The sequence below is a fragment of the Gouania willdenowi genome, chromosome 2, assembly GCF_900634775.1.
Source record: "Gouania willdenowi chromosome 2, fGouWil2.1, whole genome shotgun sequence".
Classification (NCBI taxonomy): domain Eukaryota; kingdom Metazoa; phylum Chordata; class Actinopteri; order Blenniiformes; family Gobiesocidae; genus Gouania; species Gouania willdenowi.
In genome coordinates, this window is record NC_041045.1 from 5764304 (window position 1) to 5786820 (window position 22517).

The window sequence follows — 22517 nt, forward strand, 5'->3', positions numbered from 1 at the left end:
GAGGCCTACACTATGTCTTCATCTGCAGATTTAAATTTTTATGATGAATAAGTTACGATTAAACACTTAAAGCTACAATAAAACCACAATAAATTCTTTACACACATCATTTTTATCTTCTGTTGATTCAAAGCGGACCAAAAACCTCATTAGGCGGCGTTTGTCGGGCTTCTTACGCTGGCAGGTGTATCATATTGAGGTGCTGCTAATGTATTGTAGCTTCCATTGCTGGGATCAAAGCGCGCGCTGCCTATCCACCTGGCAGCAATTACGTTTATATCAGCAAGCAGGGGATCAAAGATTAGGGATGGGCTCGGGAGTGTATCAGCATGTTAAATTCCAAAAAGGCACTCTCGCTGTGCGTCTGCGTGCGTGCTCCGCATACCTATCAGCCCTTCTGATCTGCGCGTACTGCTGCGGTAGACTCTCACCTGTGGGAAAGAACGCGGGCTGTTGGAGCGGCGCGTTGGCCAGCGCCTGCTGGTAGTGCAAAACACTGGGGTTGAACAGGGAGCTCACGCCGTTGCTCTTCTCGAGTGCTGGTCTCTTTGGTAAGGGCTGGAGGACGCCATGTGGGAACGCCTGGCCACACAAAGAAACACAACAGCTTCAAAACACTCATACTCCCACAAAGAGAACTTTTAAAGTGTTTATCTATGCCACAGCACAATAAGGCTTAAAGGAAACTTGCATTAACTACCACATGGATAATGAAGCTACAGCATTGCAAGAGAAATACAGAATCAGTTTAATGAAAATAGAAAGACAGCTGCAGTTAATTAACCTTACATTAAATCAAATACATTCAAAACATTCATTACTACAAATGATAACCAAGTCAAATTCAATGTTGTGAGTGGCTACAGTACAATTAAAGAAGCTACATGCAAAGCAAAAGGTGAAAGGTCAAAGTACCAGGTCTAAAGTTGCCTCGAGGGGTCGCTTCATTGCTTTGGCAGTCGACTGAGTCTTTAATTAGCAGGCAGCGAGCACATGATGGCAGTGGGCCAATGGGATTCAAGCGTATTAACATACAGGTAACAGCAAGCAGAGGTGCGTCAAGGGGGACAGCATTGCATTGTGGGTAGGTGAGAAGGAAAAAAAACAAAAAACAAAAAATAATCTGAATGCAAGTATACCACATACAAAACAATAGGCATGCACATAAACAAAGGTCTGTTCTGCGTTTACTCTGGAGATACATTTTGCTACTTGTTGAATTAGTACAGAAGCAAATGCGGGCATCTACTGTCTGAGATGTGCTTTAGAGCGACATTTCAAAACTCTATCTGAAGAAAAAGCAGTAAACAATGTTACAGTAGCAGTAATATTATTGCTGTCAACTTGGTACGGTGGCACGTGGAACTCTGTTTATTCCTAATGTCAACCAATACAACCCTCATTAGCCTCTTATTGCACTAGTAACATACATAATCTCTATTTATGTTCAATACTCTTCTTTAGAATGGATGTTTTTGCTGAGAGGAACAAAAAAAATGACATGGAAGTGATTGAATGGTTCCATGCACAAGCCTTTTGCTTCACGTCTGTGGGGTTTTTTTCTTTAGCAGTATTTCTCCCTACAGAGCATACAATGCATTGCGTGGTGTTAAGAGCCTTTGAGGTTAGTTCAGATGAAGAATGACCAGTGACATGGAAAGCAAAGATGGCTGCATTCGATGAGGGAGGAGACCACAGCATGGCAAGCAACACAGAATGTGGCACGGCAAGACAATCTCAGCAACAGGATCTGCCTTCAGTAACTGTTCGGGATAACATGGAACCTGATCTGCACTGAATATGATTTGGATTCTGTTTTTTTTTTTTTTTTTTAAAGGGGAAATATGTGGAACAAGAGCGCCAAAACTTCTCTTTTCCAGTCAGTTATCTGGATCAGTGATCCTGATCATGGTAAAATGATTTTTTTAAATGGCGATGAAATGCGCAATCCAGACCCGATGCGGATAAAACTCAGTTATGTCAGGTTGGTTCCTCAAATACTACACCGTGTCAAAGTTCATAAAAATCAGTCAATGAAAAACAGAGGTAAAACATTTTGAAATTTCGCCAATGATGAGAGAGGGATTTTTCAATATTTCAAACTGATCCAGAATCAGTATTTTTGATCCACAGCCCATCCAAAATGTAATGGTTCCCATCCTTTTTGGATGGTGACCCTATTTCTGGCGACCTTCTTCATTTATTTTACTATATTTATATATATTTATATATATATTTTTTAAAGGGAAAGTATGAAATAGTTATTTAAGATTCTGCGTTGTGTTTTAATGAATAACTATGTTTAAAAATATGTATTTTTGTTTATCAATTACTAGACATTTCATGTGACCCCATTTAAATTTCAAGCGACCCCAAGGTTGAAAAACACTGGCGTAAAGGTCTATCTTTGGTTAAAACTGTAAAAATCTGTTTACAGACAAATAAATAAATAAATGAATATATGACCTCCTTGGCGAGAAAAAACAAAGCCAAAAGAGAATGAAGGTTAACCCTCTTCCTCTCCTGCTCTGGCGAGATGATGAACTGGGTTATAGGAGGAGCTTAGGACACGCTCGCTGCGCCTTTAAGAAAACAGCGCTGTAAGGTCACTGGGGGGAATTTCAGCACGTGTTCCCTGATCAAACATCAAACTGCCCTCACCAGCAATTCTACGACCCAATAGGAACGAGCAGTGGTGATGGGATGTGCGCATGGTGCCACAGCACTGCGACCCTTCTGAGAAGAAAGACACACACACACACATGCCTCCCTCACCTACGATGCTGCATCCTCATCCATTCCAGATTCAATTTGCACTGATTTACAGAGAACTGCACTTATCATTGAGAGCAGTGGAGTGGAGGGAGAGGCAGGCGGGGGGAGCCGACGCATTGTCTCTGTGTAAACCAAGGGCATTGGGAGGAGAGAAAAAAAAAAAAAAAAAGGACTGCGACGAGGTAACAACAAATTGCTCTTGGGGCATTGGGCTGATGTGTTTAGGGTATGGCTAAAGCACTGTTTATTGTACACAGCAGGCCTTTCTCTTTGGGTTGCCTATTGTATTGAGTCTGCTGGAACACACCAGCACAGGTGTTGTGTGCAATAATAAAACAGTGCTCCACATTTATGTGTCATCAGCCACATTTATTCAAGTAGCAAAGAAAACTTGGTAACACTTTACTGGAAGTTTTAGACATAAGGTTGACATTAGCATTATTTAAGGTGTATTAAAGGCTGTCATTGTTGTTTGTAACCCTAACCGAGAGGTGTCAAACTCATTTTAGTTGAAGGGCCAAATACAGAACAGTTTGATCACATGTGGGGCGCATGTTTTAAACAGGAAAACATTAAGATTATTGTGCCCAAGTTTGTACTTCCAGTTATAAACTTGACAAAGTATGGAAGGCATCAACAATATCTAAGCAATAAGTGACTTAAATGTCCTTTGACTGATTTTTTGACTACATTTTATTTAATTTGGGGAGATTTTGTCCGAATCAGATGGTCTGAAGGGCCGGATTTGGCCCCTGGGCCTTGAGTTTGACACATATGCCCTAATCCTAAATCACCCCAACCCCCAACCCCCAACCCCACTATATCCCTCTACCTAACCCAAAAAACGCCAACATAGCTCCAAAGGTGTCATATTTAGCAAACAACACTTAATGACGGCCTTCATTACATATTATTCATGCTAACAACAGATAACAGCGTAATGTCAGCCTTCTGTATAAAACTTCAAGTAAAGTGTTACCAAAAACTTCCTCCTGAATAATAAAGTTAAACATCTAAGCTCCTCTTTTTTATTTCACTACAATATCTATAAGTCCTACTCTTGGTTAGTTTGATGCAGATATGGTTAGAACAGAAAAACACTTGGTCTTAGACATAGTGTGTAGTGTGAGTGCTGTGCGCTCACCATGGCTGCAGACTGGTTGGCCTGGTGCTGGGCGGCCTTGATCTTGGCCTGCAGGTGGGCCGGCGGGTGGAAGTACTTGCACTTCTCGCGGGAGCAGCGGCTCTTGATGTAGTCCATGCAGACGGTGACTGTGTTGTCGCTGGTGTCGATCATGGGGCTGTCGCTCGGGTGGGCGAAGCGGCAGTCCGTCTCGCCGCGGGCGCAGTTACCTCGCTGGAATTCACGGCAAACCTATGTGTGGGTGATTCATACGTACACAAAGACACACACACACGGTGGAAGAAATATGGCTTTTACAACAAAGAAAGTCAGAAAATAGAGTGAAATTGCTGAAACACTGGCTCATACCTGAACAAATCCGAAATTCAAAAATTTAGAACAGCATACATATGTTTATTCTTCTAGACAATAATTATTTATCAATAAATCAAAAATCATTTGCTTGGAAAAATGAGGTACAAGGTGGAAATTACCACTTGAAAGTTTGTTTTGATCTCCACTGTAAACACTTTATTTACAATGAAAAGTTTGGGCATTGCATTGTGGGATGTAGAGTCCAAAAGACGGACTTCCCAACACATTTCTTGTGTTTTCACAAACTAAAAGTTGTGGCAAAACAATGACGGATGTTTCTTTTTTTTTTTTTTTTTTTTTGGGGGGGGGGGGTTCTAAGGGAAGATCTGAATCCGGCTGAAATTGAAAGTCTTGCAGAATAAGTTGATATGATGGGGAATAAATCAAAGTAAGAATGAAGTAAAAACACTTCTATGCATCTGCCTACAGGGCATTTGATATCCACTTTACAGTGGGTATCAAATCAAACTATCCAGGGGCAATTTCAACCTTTTACATTTTTTTGTTTCGAGCAAATGACCTTTGATGTATTGATCAATGAGGCCTACACTGTTTAAAGAGAAATTGTACCTTTCATCTGTAAGTAGACCACCTTTATTTAGTCCTTTAGAGGGAAACTTTAAGCCTCAAACGCACATAATATCCCTTTATTTGTGGTCATCGCCATTTTGGAGAATTCAGCCAATAAGGGTTTGCATAAAATGTCAGGTCAGGATTCTGAAATAGGAACTCAATCTGACATTTTAGTGCTCCTTCGTTGCACGTCATCCTGTTCCATTAACTTTATGTTACGTTACTCACAGGATTTGTAGATCTGTGTTACTTTTGTGTCTTCCTTTGCATTTTTTTAAAATGGTAAATGGACTTGATTTTATATAGCGCTTTATCACCACACTGAAGTAGTCTCAAAGCGCTTTAAATATCAGCTCATTCACCCAATCACTCTCACATTCACACACCAATGGGACAGGACTGCCATGCAAGGTGCTAGTCGACCACTGGGAGCAACTTAGGGTTCAGTGTCTTGCCCAAGGACACTTCGACACATAGTCAGGTACTGGGATCGAACCCCCAAACTCTCGATCAGAAGACGACCCTCTACCACCTGAACCACGGTCGCCCTTTTAGTCTATTCTTTCAGGGAGCAAATCAAATAATCAAAAGAACCTTTTCTTGTCTCATTCAGTTCATGAAATATTCACATACATTGAACTGTGCTTGAGAAAGACGCTTTCAGTGACATTTTGCCTCAAGGTTGTGAGTATATTTCACACACGTTCGGAAGAAAGCAGATCTTTAAATTGGAGGATATAAAGTCTGCTAAAGCCTACGCTGTGAGATGTGATGCGACTACAGATCGCACTCACGCATCAGCTACACACACGGACTTACACTACAACGAATTTCAGCGTCGATAAAAGAAACTGGGAGAACGGACTGTGGACTAAAATTCAAAATCACAATGCAAATAGTAGAAATTGTGGTTTTCTATGTGCCCATCAGAGATCTAATCAAAGGGGCATCTGCCCGACTCGCCCACAGAAACTGACACACACACACACACACACACACACACACACACACACAGATTGACACTGGCATAAAGCACAGTTATGATGCACACGTGTGCACACACATGACGCCTCCGTGTGGGAGTGAGTGTCTCAGAGGGATACTGTTTCATTAGAGGAAGGTTCATTCAGTTGCTAAGTGATCGCTCTCCCGCTGAAAAACACACACAGGCGCACACCTACGCATCTCCTCCAGGTTTCAGGGCGATTATTGTTTATCTTTATAAATGTAGAGGGTATGTAAAAAAGAAAAAGGCTCCTTCTCCTCCTCAGTGCGCCCTCGTTCACGATCAGCGAGCTGTTTAGCAGGGGCCAGATGGAGCTGGCTCAAGTTGTTGTAACCGTCCCAGTCTCAGTGCGTCTGTCTGGCAAGTACCAGTTTCTGTTGAGCTAAAGCCAATTTACATCACTATATTCACTTCTTTTTTTTATTATTTATTATTCTTTCTGTACCACGCCTCAGACAGAAGCTGTAATTATTCCTCTAAATGATGCTCGAGGAAACGTGAGAAACAGTGCGAGGTGAGACGCTCAGGTGGGAAATCACAGAATAAATGTTAGCGTCAATTCCTAATTAAGAGGCATTTTTCACATCAACTTAAGCACAAAAGAAATTTATACTCGTGAAAAGCAAAATAAATGGTAAGAAAAACATCACCGTTTACCTCCAGTTTGTCGGTGCGTAGAAGCTTCTGATTGGAGGAGGAGCCTACGCTCATAGACACAGGTGGGCTCCCGGGGACGATTACGGGCGTGCTGGGCAGGATGTCGGTGGGCACCAGGCCCATGCTGTGGGACATCGGCGTCAGGTAGGGGGCGTAGCTCAAGCCTGTGCTGGAACCAAGGCCTTGGCTGACGGGAAACGTCTGCTGCGGATTGAAGAAAAAAAAGCCTGATTATAAGCGACTACGCTGATGTCATCGCTGATGCTTTCCTCTACAATAACCGACTTCAGTCCTGATCGCTGCAGTGTTGCACCCCTGGCTTGAGACGCACTGGTGTAAGCACAACGCTGATCAAAGCAGCAAGGAATGCAGCAGCATAAAAAAGAAACAAAAAAACACAGACGCTGCTATGCAGAGAAGTTCCCGACAACCTTTTTGTACCCTGGGATCATTTTGCCGACTATGCAAGTTCTTTAAAGTTTTACACTCTCTCACACCCAGCAGCTGCCCCGTGCGTCTGCTGACTGGGAGCTGCGGGCTTTAATACCAGTAACATGACATTTATGATCTGCTCCAGGGCGTTAAAAATTCTCCTAATGTATCTACGCTGATAAACAGGACCCACAGTCAGGAGTAAAGCAGCAATTTTAAAAGTGAGGGTGTTCTAAGGTTGGGCCACCATTAACTCCCAATTTAGTTTATTAAAATGATTTTGTTGTCCAAAACCATGATAAAGCGGTTACTAACTCAGTGATACTCAACATGTGGCTCTTTATGTCTTAATTGTAACTATTATTACCCCAGAAAACCATAAAAAAAGGAAACTTTTAAAACCTTTACCTTTTTATTGGGCCATTTTGCAACTTCTTTTGACCCATTTTTGCCCAGTTTTCAAAAAAAATTGACACTTTTTTGTCAACTTTTGCCAATAAACATCCCTTTCTCCTAATTTTTGGCAAGTTCTTTTAGACACTTTTATGTAATTTTTGTCCATTCTTTAACCATTTTTTGCCACTTTTCATCCAAGTAAGCTTCCTTTTGCCCAATAAATAACAATCATTTCCTTTTTCCCCAACATTTAGCCTGTTTTTGTTCCACATTTTTGCCTTTTTCCACTATTGTTTGCCACATTTTGCTCATTTAAGCATTACATCCCACCTGTTTCTTCTCTTTATAATTTTTTTGCCCACTTTTGACTGCTTTTGGCCCATTTTAGTCACTTTTCAATCTTTTCTTGCCACTGTTTTTTCCCACCTTTTACTAATTTTTTGTCACTTTACTTACACTTATTGCTTTTAACTCTTTGTTTACCCTCTTGGAACGCCAGCTTCATCAAATGGCTGGCTGTGATTGGCTTGATCGCCATTCAATCAATCTAACTGAGCCAATACGTTTTAACAATGAATCCCTCTGTAAAATGTGAGGGGGATGAATTTTTGTTTTTATGAAAGTGCAGGTGTCGCATCATTAACACGCTGTGACTAGTAACCAGTAGAAGATGAAGGGACACACTAACCACAGGCTGCATGGTGGTGCCTGGGATCATGAACTGCATCTGCTGAGCCAGCATGGCAGCAGCCGTCTTCTGCTGGATCAAATTGTTTCGCCCGTTGATCTCCAGTTGTGTCTTCAGGTGAGCAGGTGGGTGGAGGTACTTGCAGTTCTCTCGTGTGCAGCGACCCTGAAAAATAACAAAAAAAACATTATTACTATAATTACACGGGGGATGACTCAAGGCTCAGTTTGGATGTGTCTGACTAGCGAGTAGTTATCTTGTTAACACGCTCCCTCACCGACATTTCGAGCAAAACATAAAGATCAGGGCTGCAATGATGACGCAGTCACTGGAACTCTGCAGCGTTTTGATGGACGGATCGTGTTGAAATGCAAATACACAGCAGGCGGGGTCAGGTTTACTCAGAGTCCAGAGGATGAAGGCAATTACACTGTCAACCAAAGCGGCTAATGGCAAACAATAGGAGGCCGATTTCAGGTCTTAAAGTGGGGAGAGAAGGAGGTCAGGAGAAAGGAACAAAAGGTAGAACATCAGCGACGGGAAAGAGACATTAAGTGAAATCATGCTGAGATTTGTCCCTGTAGCATTCCTGCTTGCTGATGCAAGGACAGAAAACAATCTGTTGTGTACAAAGTCTGTGATGTTACATGTAGCACGGTCTGGACTGAAGAGGCAACGACTCATGAAGACATTGAAGGGCGTTTACGTGCATCAAAGTCTCGACTATTAACATCAGAGAAAGTAGCGTGCAAACTGAAGGACAAAAAAACTAAAAAATATATGCAGCTGGATTCTTGCAAATGTATTCAAATTAATAATATTGAAAGAGAAAAAGCTTTTTTAATGTCAAAAATTACGTAAATATCATTGTAATAATACAATATTTCATAATATTAAATTCAATTAATTAATAATTAATTCTAATATTAATTACATGACAAGAATGTATCATTATAATATATTATATTAAAATGATTAGTTATGATATTTAATTATGTATTTATTATTATTTCGATTTTTTTAATTTTCATTCACTAATCATACACTTTTAAGTTCTTTTATTTATCTTTTTACATCTAACAAGCCTTTTATTTTTTATTTCTGTTGAATTACAAACAAAAACATTCATTGCGCAGTTGCACCATGTAGCCTTTGCACTGTTTTACTTGACCTTTTATGCATAAATACCTTTAACCTCTTCTCAAGTAAATATTTGTGTTTTAATTTATTATTTTATTGTTATTCCATTTGTATATGTCGTAACACTATTCCAAGCTGCTACAAATGTGTTGTATTACTTTGTAAAATGACATCTATCTATGCATCTATTGGACATTTGACAGAAACACTTTCCTCCATCCAAGTACTGTTTTCTAAACGTTGGTCTGTGTACAAGTTATAATTATTAGTGTTTGTGATGTCTTGTCTCTGCAGCAGCGCATGGATCCAGTAGTAGATTATTCTTACTCTTTGTGAAGCACCTAACTGGAACACATCCCTCGGGGGGGGGGTGGTTGTGTGACGCAGAAGAACAAAAAGGTATGATATGGATGCTCACACAAAGGATTGTGAGATACGAGCGTCACTCGCCACCTAGCAGGGATTTGAAGATGACACAGAGGCTGCTGGAGTCGACTGGACTTTGTTTCTCCCCAACGGTTGGGCGAGCAAACAGTGGGGAACCTTTTTAATCAAGCGCAGCTCAAGGTATCAGCCTGGCCCTGAGTGTAAACAACCCGCCGCTCATAGATTTCACAAAGGGAAAAACTCATCAAAGCAGTTCATCGCGACTCTTATTGACGACAGAGTTGAGAATGTGAGAACAAGGAGTTAATATTCTATATTATCTAGTAGTTTTAATGAGTTTTGACATTTTTTACCAAATACAGACCTTATGCCATGCAAGATCCTATAAAATTTTGGAGGGACTCCGGATGAATATACTGATTCTGGATCAGTATGACAAATCGAACCATCCCTATCTCTCATCATTTGTGAAATTTCAAAAATTCATATCTCTGTTTGTAATTGATTGATTTTCATGAAATTGGACTCAGTTATGCTGGATTTGTTGTTCAATTACTCCACCACATTGTATCTGAATCAGATGTGGATTGTGCATTTTTAAGTGTTTATATGAAAAAATAGGGATCCCCATACATTTGTACCTACTGCATGGATTTATGGATTCTTGTTGCTGCGATTACTTTTTTTTTGGCAAATTTAAGACCCAGGAAAGCATAACATGATGTCACTCAACATTGAAATTATTAAAATATTAACTCAAAGATAGAAAGTAGACCTTGTTGTAAATATGTTGCATGAAAACAGCTTTGAGCCAAATCAGACAGATGACATCAACCTGTTGTCAAGGCTTTTAATGATACACTCTCCCTCCTGCAGCATGGCTCACACGCTCTAAGTGACACCTTCCCACACGTAGCATTGCAAAAATCTCTTCAACATAACAAGCCTCACCAACTCCCACGCGCACACGCACACGCACACACGCACACACACACACGCACACACACACACACACACACACACACACACACACACACACACACACACACACACACACACACACACACACACACACACACACACACACACACACACACACACACACACACAGAGAGCTCTGGTTATCCCAGTCCAGACTGGAGGAATAATGGAAAACCCACAGAAAGGGAAAGACTAATTGGAGCTTCATAAATTTGTCAAAAGTGGTAAATGTTGGTGTGTAGGCAGTGAGTGACCGTGCGCGTACGCGTGCAGGAGAGAAGCGAGTGGGTGGGTGTGACCGTGTGTGAGCGAGAAGGCGGCTGGTGCTGAAGCTGAGCTCTGGACAGCATCCCAAAACCAGGCCTGGAACGCCACAGAGTCCCGCCGAGATCACAGACCCACACGGGTGCAGATGCATACAATTGACTCACTGTGCACACCTTGTCAGTCACATGGAGCTATGGAACTCACAATAGTGATTGACGTCTGCTTCTTCACCTTCGCTCATCATTATGCTTTCTCATTTTAACTGATGATGGAACTCGTGGAGAAGCTACTCGAGTGTCACGCTGGAACACATTTCATTTTGTCAAACTTGGTTCGAAAGCGTTTTCTTACCGATGTACTAATGATATATTGTTCAATTGTGTCCAGTCTTTGCACAAATGAGGCTTAATTAACCTTGTCTAGTTAAGAGCTGGATAAAGTACTTTCACTTATAGCTGCCATGGTGATAGAAAGTCGTACACTGAAAAACGATGATGAAACCAAGGCTTCCGTGCGATCTCGTCAAAGTGCACGTTTTTCAGAACAAAGTGATTTTTTTTTATATTCATAAGAAAAATAAAGTGTGAATCTCTTTGGGGTTAATCGGCCCAATGTCTTGATTTTATTGTGATTATTGAAGCGTTGATTCGATTACAAACCGATTTTTGATTATTAACGATTATCTTTTTGATTTTTGATTAGAATAGAATAAATAGACTTCATTGTGGATCTTCCACTTAACATCAATCAGCTGTAAAAATTATTTGACTTCTGTTTTGAGCAATACCACACAGCACCTTCAATATTGTATTGTGTTTTTCAAATAAGGAAGTATCATTGGGTTTTCAGCCTCTGGAATCATATTTAATGCTTGGAAATTTAAGAATCCATCAATAATCGTCAATAATAAAATCTACTCAAGTAAAAGGAGAACATGCAAATGATGTTCTAAATAAATAACAAAAAAAAAACATACATGACTCAGTCACAAATCTCAATAATATCAGCATCATTATCTAAACTGACACGGACAAAGCCTGTTTGTCAACAAGAGACTATCAGTACAATAGTGCATTCAGGGGACTCCGCCTCTTTAGCTTTTGCTTTTGGTTGGCTTGAAGTAAAATTTCCATTTACCGTCTGCTTTGATGCAGAAGTTATTCTTGCTTTAACAAAATGTGAGAAGGCTAATTACAAGAAGGACACAGCAATAGCGATGTTGCAATTATAGTCCATTTGGCGAGGAATTAGAATGATTAATAGTCATGAGCTTAGGCAGTAGTTTAAAGATGTCAGACTTGAGAATTCTAAGCAGAAGAAATGATGAAAACACACACACACACGCACACGCACACACACACACACACACACAGTAAATGGCATGGAGCAGTTCTTGACATAACACTGGTGTGTGGCCACTTCTACACTGGCCAATTATACATTTTGCAAGCGTTCATCACTAACCACCTTCTTAAATTAGAGGTGCTCCTACGTGCACAATCACTGTAATCCACGTGTCGGGGTAGACTAATGACTGCTTTGATTCAGATTGGATAATTACCTCCAAGTATCAGTGTGTAAAACAAGCACTAACTACGATATACAAACAGCCACTCGTACCGACAAGCAGACCTTTCATCCCTCCTGGAACGGGCTTCGAATCAGCAGCACCGACTGTTTTACAAATTTATACTGTATTATTACGTCAAAATGTTAATACATTTGTGTTTCACATTAAAGCTGTTCCAGGATGGTCGTCATTTTGTGTATTGTTTTTGTACTTTTCTGTATTTCTAAGTAACTTCATGCTTTTACGGTCCTCAATGGCACTGGTTTGTTTTACTTGCCATCTGTCTCCACAAAATTCAGTTTTGCGTCTGTTGATTCTATGGCTTGTGATTTAAAAATTGCAACTTTTCTTTTTTGACTTTTCCTTTATAACTTGTATCAGTTTGGAAAATCAGATCAGTTAATACTAGCTGTTCCAAAGATAAAGGAGAAGATGAGAGATGACCACACATTAAGTCGTAGCCCTGAAAATATAGATACATGCTAAATCACTTCCAGTTTTTAAATCTTCTTCAAACATTTTTTTCCTCTTTGGCTTTTAAGTCAGTTTGAGACGTTGACTTCGTGTTTGACTTTTTTAAAATACTGTTTTGTTTGTTTTCAATTATTTTACACAAAGTAGCGATGACTCCACTTCTTCTTAGATGTATTAAACTCAAACCACCGTTGGTTCCATTGGTTCACGCATAGCTGACATCAGCATCCCCTCTCCTCAGCTTCACCCTGGCATCTTCATCAAACCCCTTCCATGACCACCCCCACGTCTCCTTCATCAGAGCCTCTGAATGACCGGAGTGATGACCGTTGTGTGTCTGTGGGTGGCACAGACACAGAGAGCCTGTCTTCCTCCCCCTCTGCAGAATAGCGCTTCACTTGTGGGCCCCTCCGTTCACCACTGTAACATTTGCATTTTGCCCTCAATGGCAGCTCTATCCTCACAGAGTGGCGACTGCCTATAGGCTGCAGTCGACAGAGGAGCCATAAACGTTCTCATAAAGGACACTGCAGGCTGGCCTTTATCACTGCTGTGCTTTCCGACACACGTTATTGGAAAAGTCGCGCCTTTGTACTTATCCAGAGCACATCTGCGAAAATTGGGCCACTGCGTTCCTTTCCCACATCAACACGGCAATATTGACAAATTAGGTGGTGTCCGAGAAGTGCGTGCGTGCATGCATTTCTCCATTAAGCCTCTGTTGCCTCGATCGTGGCTCTTCTGATGTCTCTGTAATGCTAACACAGCGCTCAGTGACGTGATCAATAACTGAGGAAATGGCAGTATCGACAAGCAGTTATCTGGAAAAAACAAGGCCGACAATTGGTTGAGCCCAGACCAAGACTGGAAGGGATTTCCACAACTGTGACTAATAATTCTTCCTATTAACAATAAAAACTACTTGTGAACAACTCCAGAAACTGTAGTTGAGTCCACTTTGCTCTGTGTCCAATTGTCCTTGGTGTAAAAGAAGAAAAACTGCTTTGAGAAACTGACATAAATCTTTCTGACAGGAAGCCTGTGATACGTGTAATCCCCTTACACCTTCGCCCACAAACACAGTGTATCCCATCTGACCGAGAAAAAAAGTCGAGTTGAGGTTTGAGGTTCTACTTTCTATCATTTCTGGCCATTTATATCTTGCAGGGAATGCATTACTATTGCCTTTTTGTGTGTGTGTGTGTGTGTGTGTGTGTGTGCCATTGACAAACGGTAGTATTCTATTAATATCTACATTGAAAAACTATTTTTAGGATGGTAGCACCAATTGGAAGTGTCAGTGAAATGATGCGTTTCAGGAAGTTGCACGAGAATTTTCCTTTGACAGCAGTCTCAGCTCCAGTTGATTTCTTCTGAATCCCCGGCGTTGAGCACATTGAGTCTTTTCTGAAGCAACATGAAAAGCACTTCTCTTTCCTCTCGTTTCTACGTTTGTGTGCCAAAAAGTTTTTTTTTTTTTTTTCCTTTTCCTACAGACTGTAACCACTACTGGAGAAAACCACTTTAATGTAAGTTCCCGCCATGGGACACGGACAGGACAGGCACTCCGGTGCTCACGTGACTGGAAAAAAAGCCGACCCATTGATCCCAGCACCTGGTAGAGTAGCTCACCTCTGGATACACATGAACAGGAGTTCCTTTATCTGAACACAAGGAGAACATTCCCTCTTAAGGAGCACGTCTTGTTTTTTTTGCCACTAATGGAACTCTGAACTAATGGGTCTGTGGCAAAATGGGGCAGCAACAGAACCTTCTAACTCAGTTAGCATCACTCGGCTGTTATTTCAACACATTACACAATTTTAAAAGTTTGGACTGATTACAAACAAGAAAATGGCAGCAATTAGGTAAATTAGTAAATTACTGTACAAAGATGTTTTTTACCCCCAACTCCAGGACACACACACACCAAGCAGACACACAGGAGTGTGTTGTCTCAGCTATAATTATGCACCTTTGTTTTGCTGACTGTAATCCCTCAGATGAAGGAGTGCTAGAGCAGCGAACACGCCCAAGATTGCCCAAGGAGTGGAAAAAATACAGAGAAAGAGATCCACAGCAAGACGAGACAAAGTGTCTTGTTTTGTCTCTTGCTCGTTTGTCTTTGTAAGCCTCTGTGCAACATGCCCTAAATGTAAATACCGCCAGTGAGGAGGAGACATGCACACAGGACTCATTTACTTTGTTTAGAATAAAACTAGTTCATCATTCCGTTCATTTGTAGGAAATAGTTACGCATCAGCTGCAAATCACATGATGGTTTTATCGCCATAAACCTGGTTAAACCATGCAGCTTGAATCACTTATCAGATGCTTATTGGAAAATACAAGAGATAAGAGCAAAGCATCATGGGTGAACACTCAGGCTGGATGGATGTCTTGTCAAAAATAATCTAAGTGACTATTTGGTTTTTCTAGTTTTTGGGCTGCATGAACTTATTCAGGTGATCACAATGGCAGAAAAACAACAATTAAAGATGACAAAATGATGTGGGGATTGGAATGAGCGGTTTTAACAGCGATGCCTGTTAGCTTACCAGCGCAAGCAGAAATCCACACAGTATCTGACAAAACGGTGGTCACAAATGCAAAAATGTGTTTTGTTTGCAATACATTAAAATGCATAAAGGCAAATTTGTCAGTGTTTAAAATTGGTAAATGGTTGTTTGACCTAATCATGGTAAAAGACAAAACAAACAAGAACCAGTAAAAATATTCCCCTCTTGGTGAAGGTAATTATAAGGTCCACTCCTCTTTACTGGTAAAATAATCAAACAATAGTTTATATTGTTTTACGAAAAATAGGAATCATAACGAACTCAAATATCTTAAATTGAAATACTGGCTAATGGCTTTAGCATTTGCGCGAATAATCATACCTCTTGTGGTTTTAAAAATAAAACTTGTAAAGCAAAGTTTTTTTGTATCATTTATTTAAATATACAAATAAAGTTGAATTGAATTGAATTAAATAATTAATAAGACTAGTGTGAACAGAAGATAGTACTAAAAAAAATTTTCAAACCACCTGTCAAAAGTGCCCCAAAACAAGCAGCTCTTTTGTCAAGTGACAACTCTTATTCGTCATTACCCCCAGAATGCACTGCACGCAACAATGCCAGCACCTGTAGGTAATGACATGCATGAATAATTGGTGTTTTTTCAAGCAAATGTGTATTATTAAGAACTTAGTATTGTACAAGGGACCAACTGTGCGCTGCAAGCTTTCATAATCATAAAAGTACTCCTATTCTGCAAAGGGACGGTCTTTTGATTTTTAAGTGTTTTTTTCTTCTACAGAAAATTGTTAACAGGGTACAAACTCTTCTTTTCTACTTCTGCAATTAGTGTTTAAACCCACTGTCTCCAAAGTGATGGGTTTTATCCAAAAAATAATCCAAGGGTAATTAAATATAACCAAACTTGGCGATCGGTCTTCAGCTAACGCCCGAGGTACTCGTCTCCACCTTTTGAGAAGGGGAGCGTTCAAAGCAAGCTCTGAAAGGCACTGCTGTGCAGCACCTGGTCCTGGTCTCCACTGCTAATCCATCTGGAGGCTGGAGCCCTGCTTGAGTTAATCTGATCATCTGTGACCTGCTGAGACATGAAACCCACCCTTTAGAGCTCATTTAATCTGCGCACACAAACAGAGTTAGAGAGGGGACCAGCCTTGGTTGTGACAGTGCCACGTCTCCGTCTGCTTTCAACAACCTGCCATTTTAGATGCTAATAAGGATATAAAAGCCAGTCCTGCAGTGTGGTTGACTTCAACTGGCTATAGCAGCCAAAAATGGCATTGAAATAGGTTAGTGGGTATTGATGGCCTAGTTTGGAAAAAAGTGTGTCACAGCCCCAAGAGAAATAAACAGCAGATAACCAATAGTCCTTGTTTTACAACTTCACTCACTCGACAGGGATCAAAGCTGAAGTCACACCACAGTGGAACAAAAATAGCTCAAACCTGCTCCACCGGCAGGTGAGCGGAAATAAGCAGCACGAGAAAACCAAAGAAATAAAAAAAAAAAGGTGAGGTGACATCTTCTTCCACAGCTGATGCGATCGACCACACGTCAGAGCGCGTGGAGGAGTGGTGTAAATCCATAAAACAGATAAAGGTGGATAATGGGATGGAAGGGAGAAAGCAGATCTGTTCATCAAAGCCTCTTTCGAACACACTCAGCAGATACCAGCACAAGTGTCGTATGGCTGCTTACTCCCCAGTTCAGAGATTAAAGCTTTGCTGACAATAAAAAAGTACAGAATGTGTTTCACACCCCGGTTTTGAACTTACTAAGACAAGGGGCAGCTGGTGTTATGGTTTAAATGGGGACCAATTTAACTAGTGACTGGCTTCTGTTAGTGCAGCTAGTTGCTGTGGTAACGGACCAGAGTGGTACAGTACCTTGACAAGCAGCTTGTAGAAGAAATACAGTGTAGCAAAAATAATGTGCGATTGTGTTTACCTAAAAACACAAACTGTACGAGTCGAGCAGTGACAAAAATTATAAACTGTTTATTCACCTGGGAATCAATCAGAGCACTGTATTTGCATCAGAGAGAACACAAATCTGAATACTTGTACTTGTTCTGTAAAAGTAGTATCGCAGCGTCAAATTTTTTCTTTCAGAGGGGGTAATAAAAGCTTACCAATTTAAACTGTAACATGCAATGTTATTTTCAATTCTTCAGGAATGCAAGCTGGAATCGTAAACCCTTGAGGGCTTTGGTTGAAGAGAAAAAGAGCTGCAGCAGTAGTGCATAAGTCTCTTGTATATCCTTACCTAGTGACTGGTCGGATTTAGCTATTGTCCACCTTTTCATACACAGGTGTGTAACAGTCTACACAAATGTTGACAGTGCCCACATGGTGGATTGTGCAATTACATTTTGTTTCATATGCAACCAAAGGGGACTGGATTAGCATTGTTGTTTGTTGGCTCGGGTGTTGAGGCCTCTGAGGCTGAGCTGAAGAGCATCCAATCCCACATGGAGATGATGAAAAGGGCTGGAGATGTTGAGGTAAGGTACTGCTGAGGGCTCCAGCTTGGTTATCCTGAACACTGGCCTTTGCTCAAAGATATGAGATCAACAAACCCAGAGTAAGTCACAATCTGAACTGTGGTTTGATTTTTATTAACGTCACCCATGTTATGTTATTCTCCTGCTTGTTTTGTACGGTATTGCTGCATTTGTCCTCCTGTCACACCTTCAGTCTCTCACCCTCCATGGGGTCAGCCAGCTCTGCGCGCTGCCAATTAATGTCCCCCACCTGTCGCCATGGGTCACTGGCACAGGCATCTGCTGGGTGGGAATTTGAGCGTCTCACTTTCGTCCATGAACTTTGCATGCACGAACCCACACACACACAGATATGCAGAGCTTTTGACCTCACGTTGACCTTTGTGGTATGGCCACCCCACAGGCCAAGTGAAAGGGGCAGAGGTGTGATGCCAAGAATACCTTCAAACATTTAAAAGAATACAAATCAAATTTGTGTTTGGACCCGATCGGAAATGGCAAAAAGCTTTGGATTGGTTGCATCATTTAAACAGAAATAATAGAGCGAATACAAACAAATTTTCATTCTTTAACAAGCTGTATGACTTAGATGCTCTGTTGAACAAAACAAGCACTACAAACAAAGCCCTGATTTATGAAGTGGCATCAATATCCCAAAGCATCCCTGTTATTATCAGGCCTTTCATTCACAAATATAAAAACTATCGACTCCAATCCACGATCTATTAGATTAGCCCCCATTTGCAGCCATGGTGCAGCCTGTTAAAGCCTAATGTTTGAGAGGAAGGCTTCATTAACTTTAAATAAATTGTCTATTGTGTACTTGCGAGTGCTTTTGCCTTTTTGTGTATTAGGATGAGCCATTTCTTAGAAAAACACACACAAAAAAGACAATCTTTCCAAGAGATTGAGTTGTGAAAGGTTCAGTGCACGTCTTAATGTTGTGGAGCACCTCGTCCTGGATAGTGATAATTACAAATTAGCCTCTAAAACATCAGGTTTTGGAGAAAAGCAAAGAAAGCATTAGTCACACTCATAATATATATATTATATAATATATAAATAAGTATTTCTTCTTATTTTGTGTAAATAAACCTAATGTCAAATTATTGGCAAACTTGTCAAAAGAAAATTTATTTACTCAATAATTGAAAAAGATTCTATAACCATATTTTTAGTGACTTTCAACCATTTTTTTTTTATTAGTTTACATGAAAAGTTTACATGAAAAGTTTGTTTTGATTTCCACTGTAAACACTGTTTTTTGTCATTGTCGGAATAGCTCTGCACATTGCATTGTGGGATGTGGAGTCCCTTAGACGGCTGCATAGAAGTGATTTTACTTCATTCTTACCGTGATTTCTTGTGTTTGCACCAAAAACTCCCAAAGCCAGACTGACTGCCCATCACATTTCTGGTGTTTTCACTAAAAGTTGCAGCAAAATAACGGTGTAAATTTATTTTGGGGTTTACACGAAAAGATCCAAATCTGGATGAAATTGAATATCTCGAGGAGTGAGGTCCTATCACAAGGGAATACCGGGAAAAAGCAAATCACTCTCCTTCTTGTGTGGCCAAAAAATGCCAACAACAGTAAGATTGAAAGAAAAACACTTGTACGCATGAAAACAATCAGAATAAGAAACAAAAGAGACTAAAGGCAAAGTTTACACTGCGTATGATAGATTGACGTTCTTTTTTATGACAAGCTCATCCCAGCCGTTGTCAGCTTACACTCCTCAATTTATAAGCAGCATCATTCGTCACACTGACATACCGACATGTAGCGCTGTGACATTTTCAGTGCACAAGTGTCTTCACATGGGACTACATCGCAGGCCTGCCTCGCAACAGCATGTCAGACACAGACCAATAGCCATTTAGACCCCCCCAAAAAAGAAAAAAAAGACAGCGAAGTGATCCAATTTTGGAGTCGGGCCCCTACAGATTGCATTTCTGTTGCCTCATTAGATGGAGCCAATTAAGAAGATCCCTGTCTCATTATAAAGGCTGGCCCCTGGGAGACAGCTGGGCCTGTCAGTCTAACTGTAGCTCCCTAGGTGTGTGTGCCGATAAGCTGAGAGCAGCAGGACGGGAAGAGCGGAGCATCTTTGGAAGTTTGTCCTTTTCGCCCTAATCAGAGGAGAATGTTAAAAAGCCTGAGGGGAAGCAATCAACACATTTTTAGAGCAATGATTAGATTCTGTTTCAGCTAAGGCCATATGCTTCGATATACTGCAATACGAGAAACATACTGCAGCCAACAGACGGCAGGAAAGAGGGAAACACGCAGAGGGCAACGTTTTACCAAGAATGACAAACACTTTTGAATGAAATGACATCGGCAAAAACGAAAAGATATTTAGATGCTGGCCCTAAGGCAAACTGAGCTCTGCGCGATGATAAAATGGTGCATCAATAATTAATGAGACTAATACTAAAGGTCAAGCACACAGGCAGCATCGCCATAGATCTGCCTTCAGCTTCACTGCAGAGGTGTACACCGGCAGCAAACTGCTGCAGCGATGGAGGCGCTTTGAGTCCAGCTGGCTTTGATATCCTCATATGTGAGAATGGCATTGATTCTGTAGGGTTGATTTAAGATGGAGGGTCCTTTTTTTCACCCCCTTTTAACAGAGACAAACCGCACTCAGCACTGTGGGCAGCAGCGAGCGATGAAAACCGAGGATGACTCAGAGGTTGTGGGTGGACAGAGACCAGGTGAAATACTGGTGCGGCAGATGGGCAGATTTTCAGCACTCAGTCTTTCCGTCATGTTGCAGAAGAACACCCACTATACAAGCTGAAAAACAACAGCGGTGACTTCAAACCCAAACGGTACAGCAAAACCTCCATTTCTGACATCATACATGAAAATTTTCTCCATAATATCTCAAATAGTCTTTCTTCCAGACACAAAAATGCTAATGTGCCATGCTATTCTCAATAGGCTGTATGCCTTTAAACAAAAAAAAAGAAAAAGAAAAAAGAACTAACTGAAGATGTTAAAAAGCAAAATAATAAACCAAATTTCACGCCTCAAGGTACAAAATGAGTGATTCTCGCATAAATAACGTGTGTTACTGTATTTTAGCTCTGTTATCAGAAATAATAGTAAAATGGACACACTAGTGCTGGAATATGAGGATCGTGCACAGGGACACACTGATGTGGGTCAAACCAATGGCCTAGTTAGCACGCCAACTTCAACCTACAGTACATTCATCAATTGCAGCGATCAATAGCAGGAATGTAACAAGCACATGATCAATTTATATACAAAACAGCTATTTAGAGATGTCACTTATAAAGTTCGGATGATCGCAGAGAACAGACAGGAAACAAGGGAATTCACGTCCTGAAATGGAAATGCCAATATCATTAGTATTTTTGTAATAATTTCAGTAATTTTTAAGAACAAAATCAAGCAGTAATTGCAACATGACAAGGAATAGAGCCTCACATGCATTTATTGGGACAATATGAGGGAGTCCACCCCCCCTTACCGACGCATTTATGTGCAATTTTCCACTGAAAAACGTGTGACCTAATTTGTAGAAACAGACAGACATCAAATCTTGTGCAAAATTTTGCGTGATTTCAGCATTGCCTTGGACGCAAATACAGCGGAGAATTATGAAATTAATAACAATAGGTACAAGTCAATTAACAGTATTAAGAAAGTATCAGAATAGGGAAAGCTGATGAAACTAAACAAAATGGAAAAGGGTAAACAGACAGGAATGGGTTAAATCCGAAACGGAATCGGGGAAATTTTGAAACGTAAAATCGGAGCCTCTATGATTGAATAACACAAAGTGTTGGGTTGTGATTGAATGGTTTGCACCATTCAATCAACATAACACTTGGCCTTAGTTGTCCCTGGAAATGAACCCTTGAGTTCAGTAAAGAGCGTTTTTAAACAATAATAGATAATTTTGTGCTTTTTCTATGTATTATTTAACTAACAATCAGAATCAAAGGTTGGTGAACTATTCCGTTTTTCTTCTCTCTCCTGCAGATATCACGTCGAGCTCAACTGAAGGGCTGGGGATGTGAAATCACATGGATCAAATATATTTTGGCATGGTTTACACTGGAAAGACAGAGCGTGCACGCCTACAGGAGGCCTGTTTGAGGAGCGGCAGAGGTTGGGGTCTCATCAAAGCGTGCCGCGTCCACTGCCGCCCCCGCATTACACCCAAGTCAGTGCCTCATTGTGTTTGAGTGAATGACCCCGGGGGAACGTGGGCTCCCGCCGTGCCGCGCACATTCCCCTACGAATGTTTGCTCTGCCCAGGGTGTGGCCCAGTTCAGGAGGATTACGCTGAGGAATGTCGCTGAGCACATCTTTTAAAACAAGAGAAAGGATGACGTTGAAGGATACGGGCAGAAATTTTATGTGCAACAAAGGTATGCAAAGATTCCTTTAAATATAGTCACAAAGACGGAAAGGGTGAATCAACGCTATTATTTCTTTGCATTTTTCTCTTGAATCCCTTTTTTCACCCTTTTATTTGATCTATTCCCTGGTTTTTAACATCCAATGCCCCTCACTACGAAAAACCATTTACAATGATCTCTTTTGAGGCAGTGGCCATACCAGAAGAGGGTAAACCAGGGCACCTCACAC

At 40.8% G+C, this 22517-nt stretch overlaps 1 protein-coding gene across 15 annotated transcripts in view; it reads right to left on the reverse strand.

Moving 5' to 3' along the window:
- LOC114476067 (muscleblind-like protein 2a) overlaps positions 1-22517 on the reverse strand; it is a 71564-nt gene that overhangs the window by 35051 nt on the left and 13996 nt on the right. For 10 of the 15 annotated variants that reach the window (XR_003675524.1, XR_003675525.1, XM_028467333.1 and 7 more), the window contains exons 3-7: positions 8026-8190; positions 6510-6713; positions 3920-4150; positions 916-969; positions 432-582 (exon numbers count right to left, since the gene is read on the reverse strand). Coding sequence is in view for 13 of the 15 variants with exons in the window: in XM_028467333.1 (XP_028323134.1) it covers positions 432-582; positions 916-969; positions 3920-4150; positions 6510-6713; positions 8026-8190 (805 nt within the window). In the remaining 2 variants the exon portion in view is untranslated. The remainder of the gene's footprint in view (positions 1-431; positions 583-915; positions 970-3919; positions 4151-6509; positions 6714-8025; positions 8191-22517) is intronic. The other 5 variants (XM_028467425.1, XM_028467410.1, XM_028467379.1 and 2 more) reach the window with 2 other exon arrangements.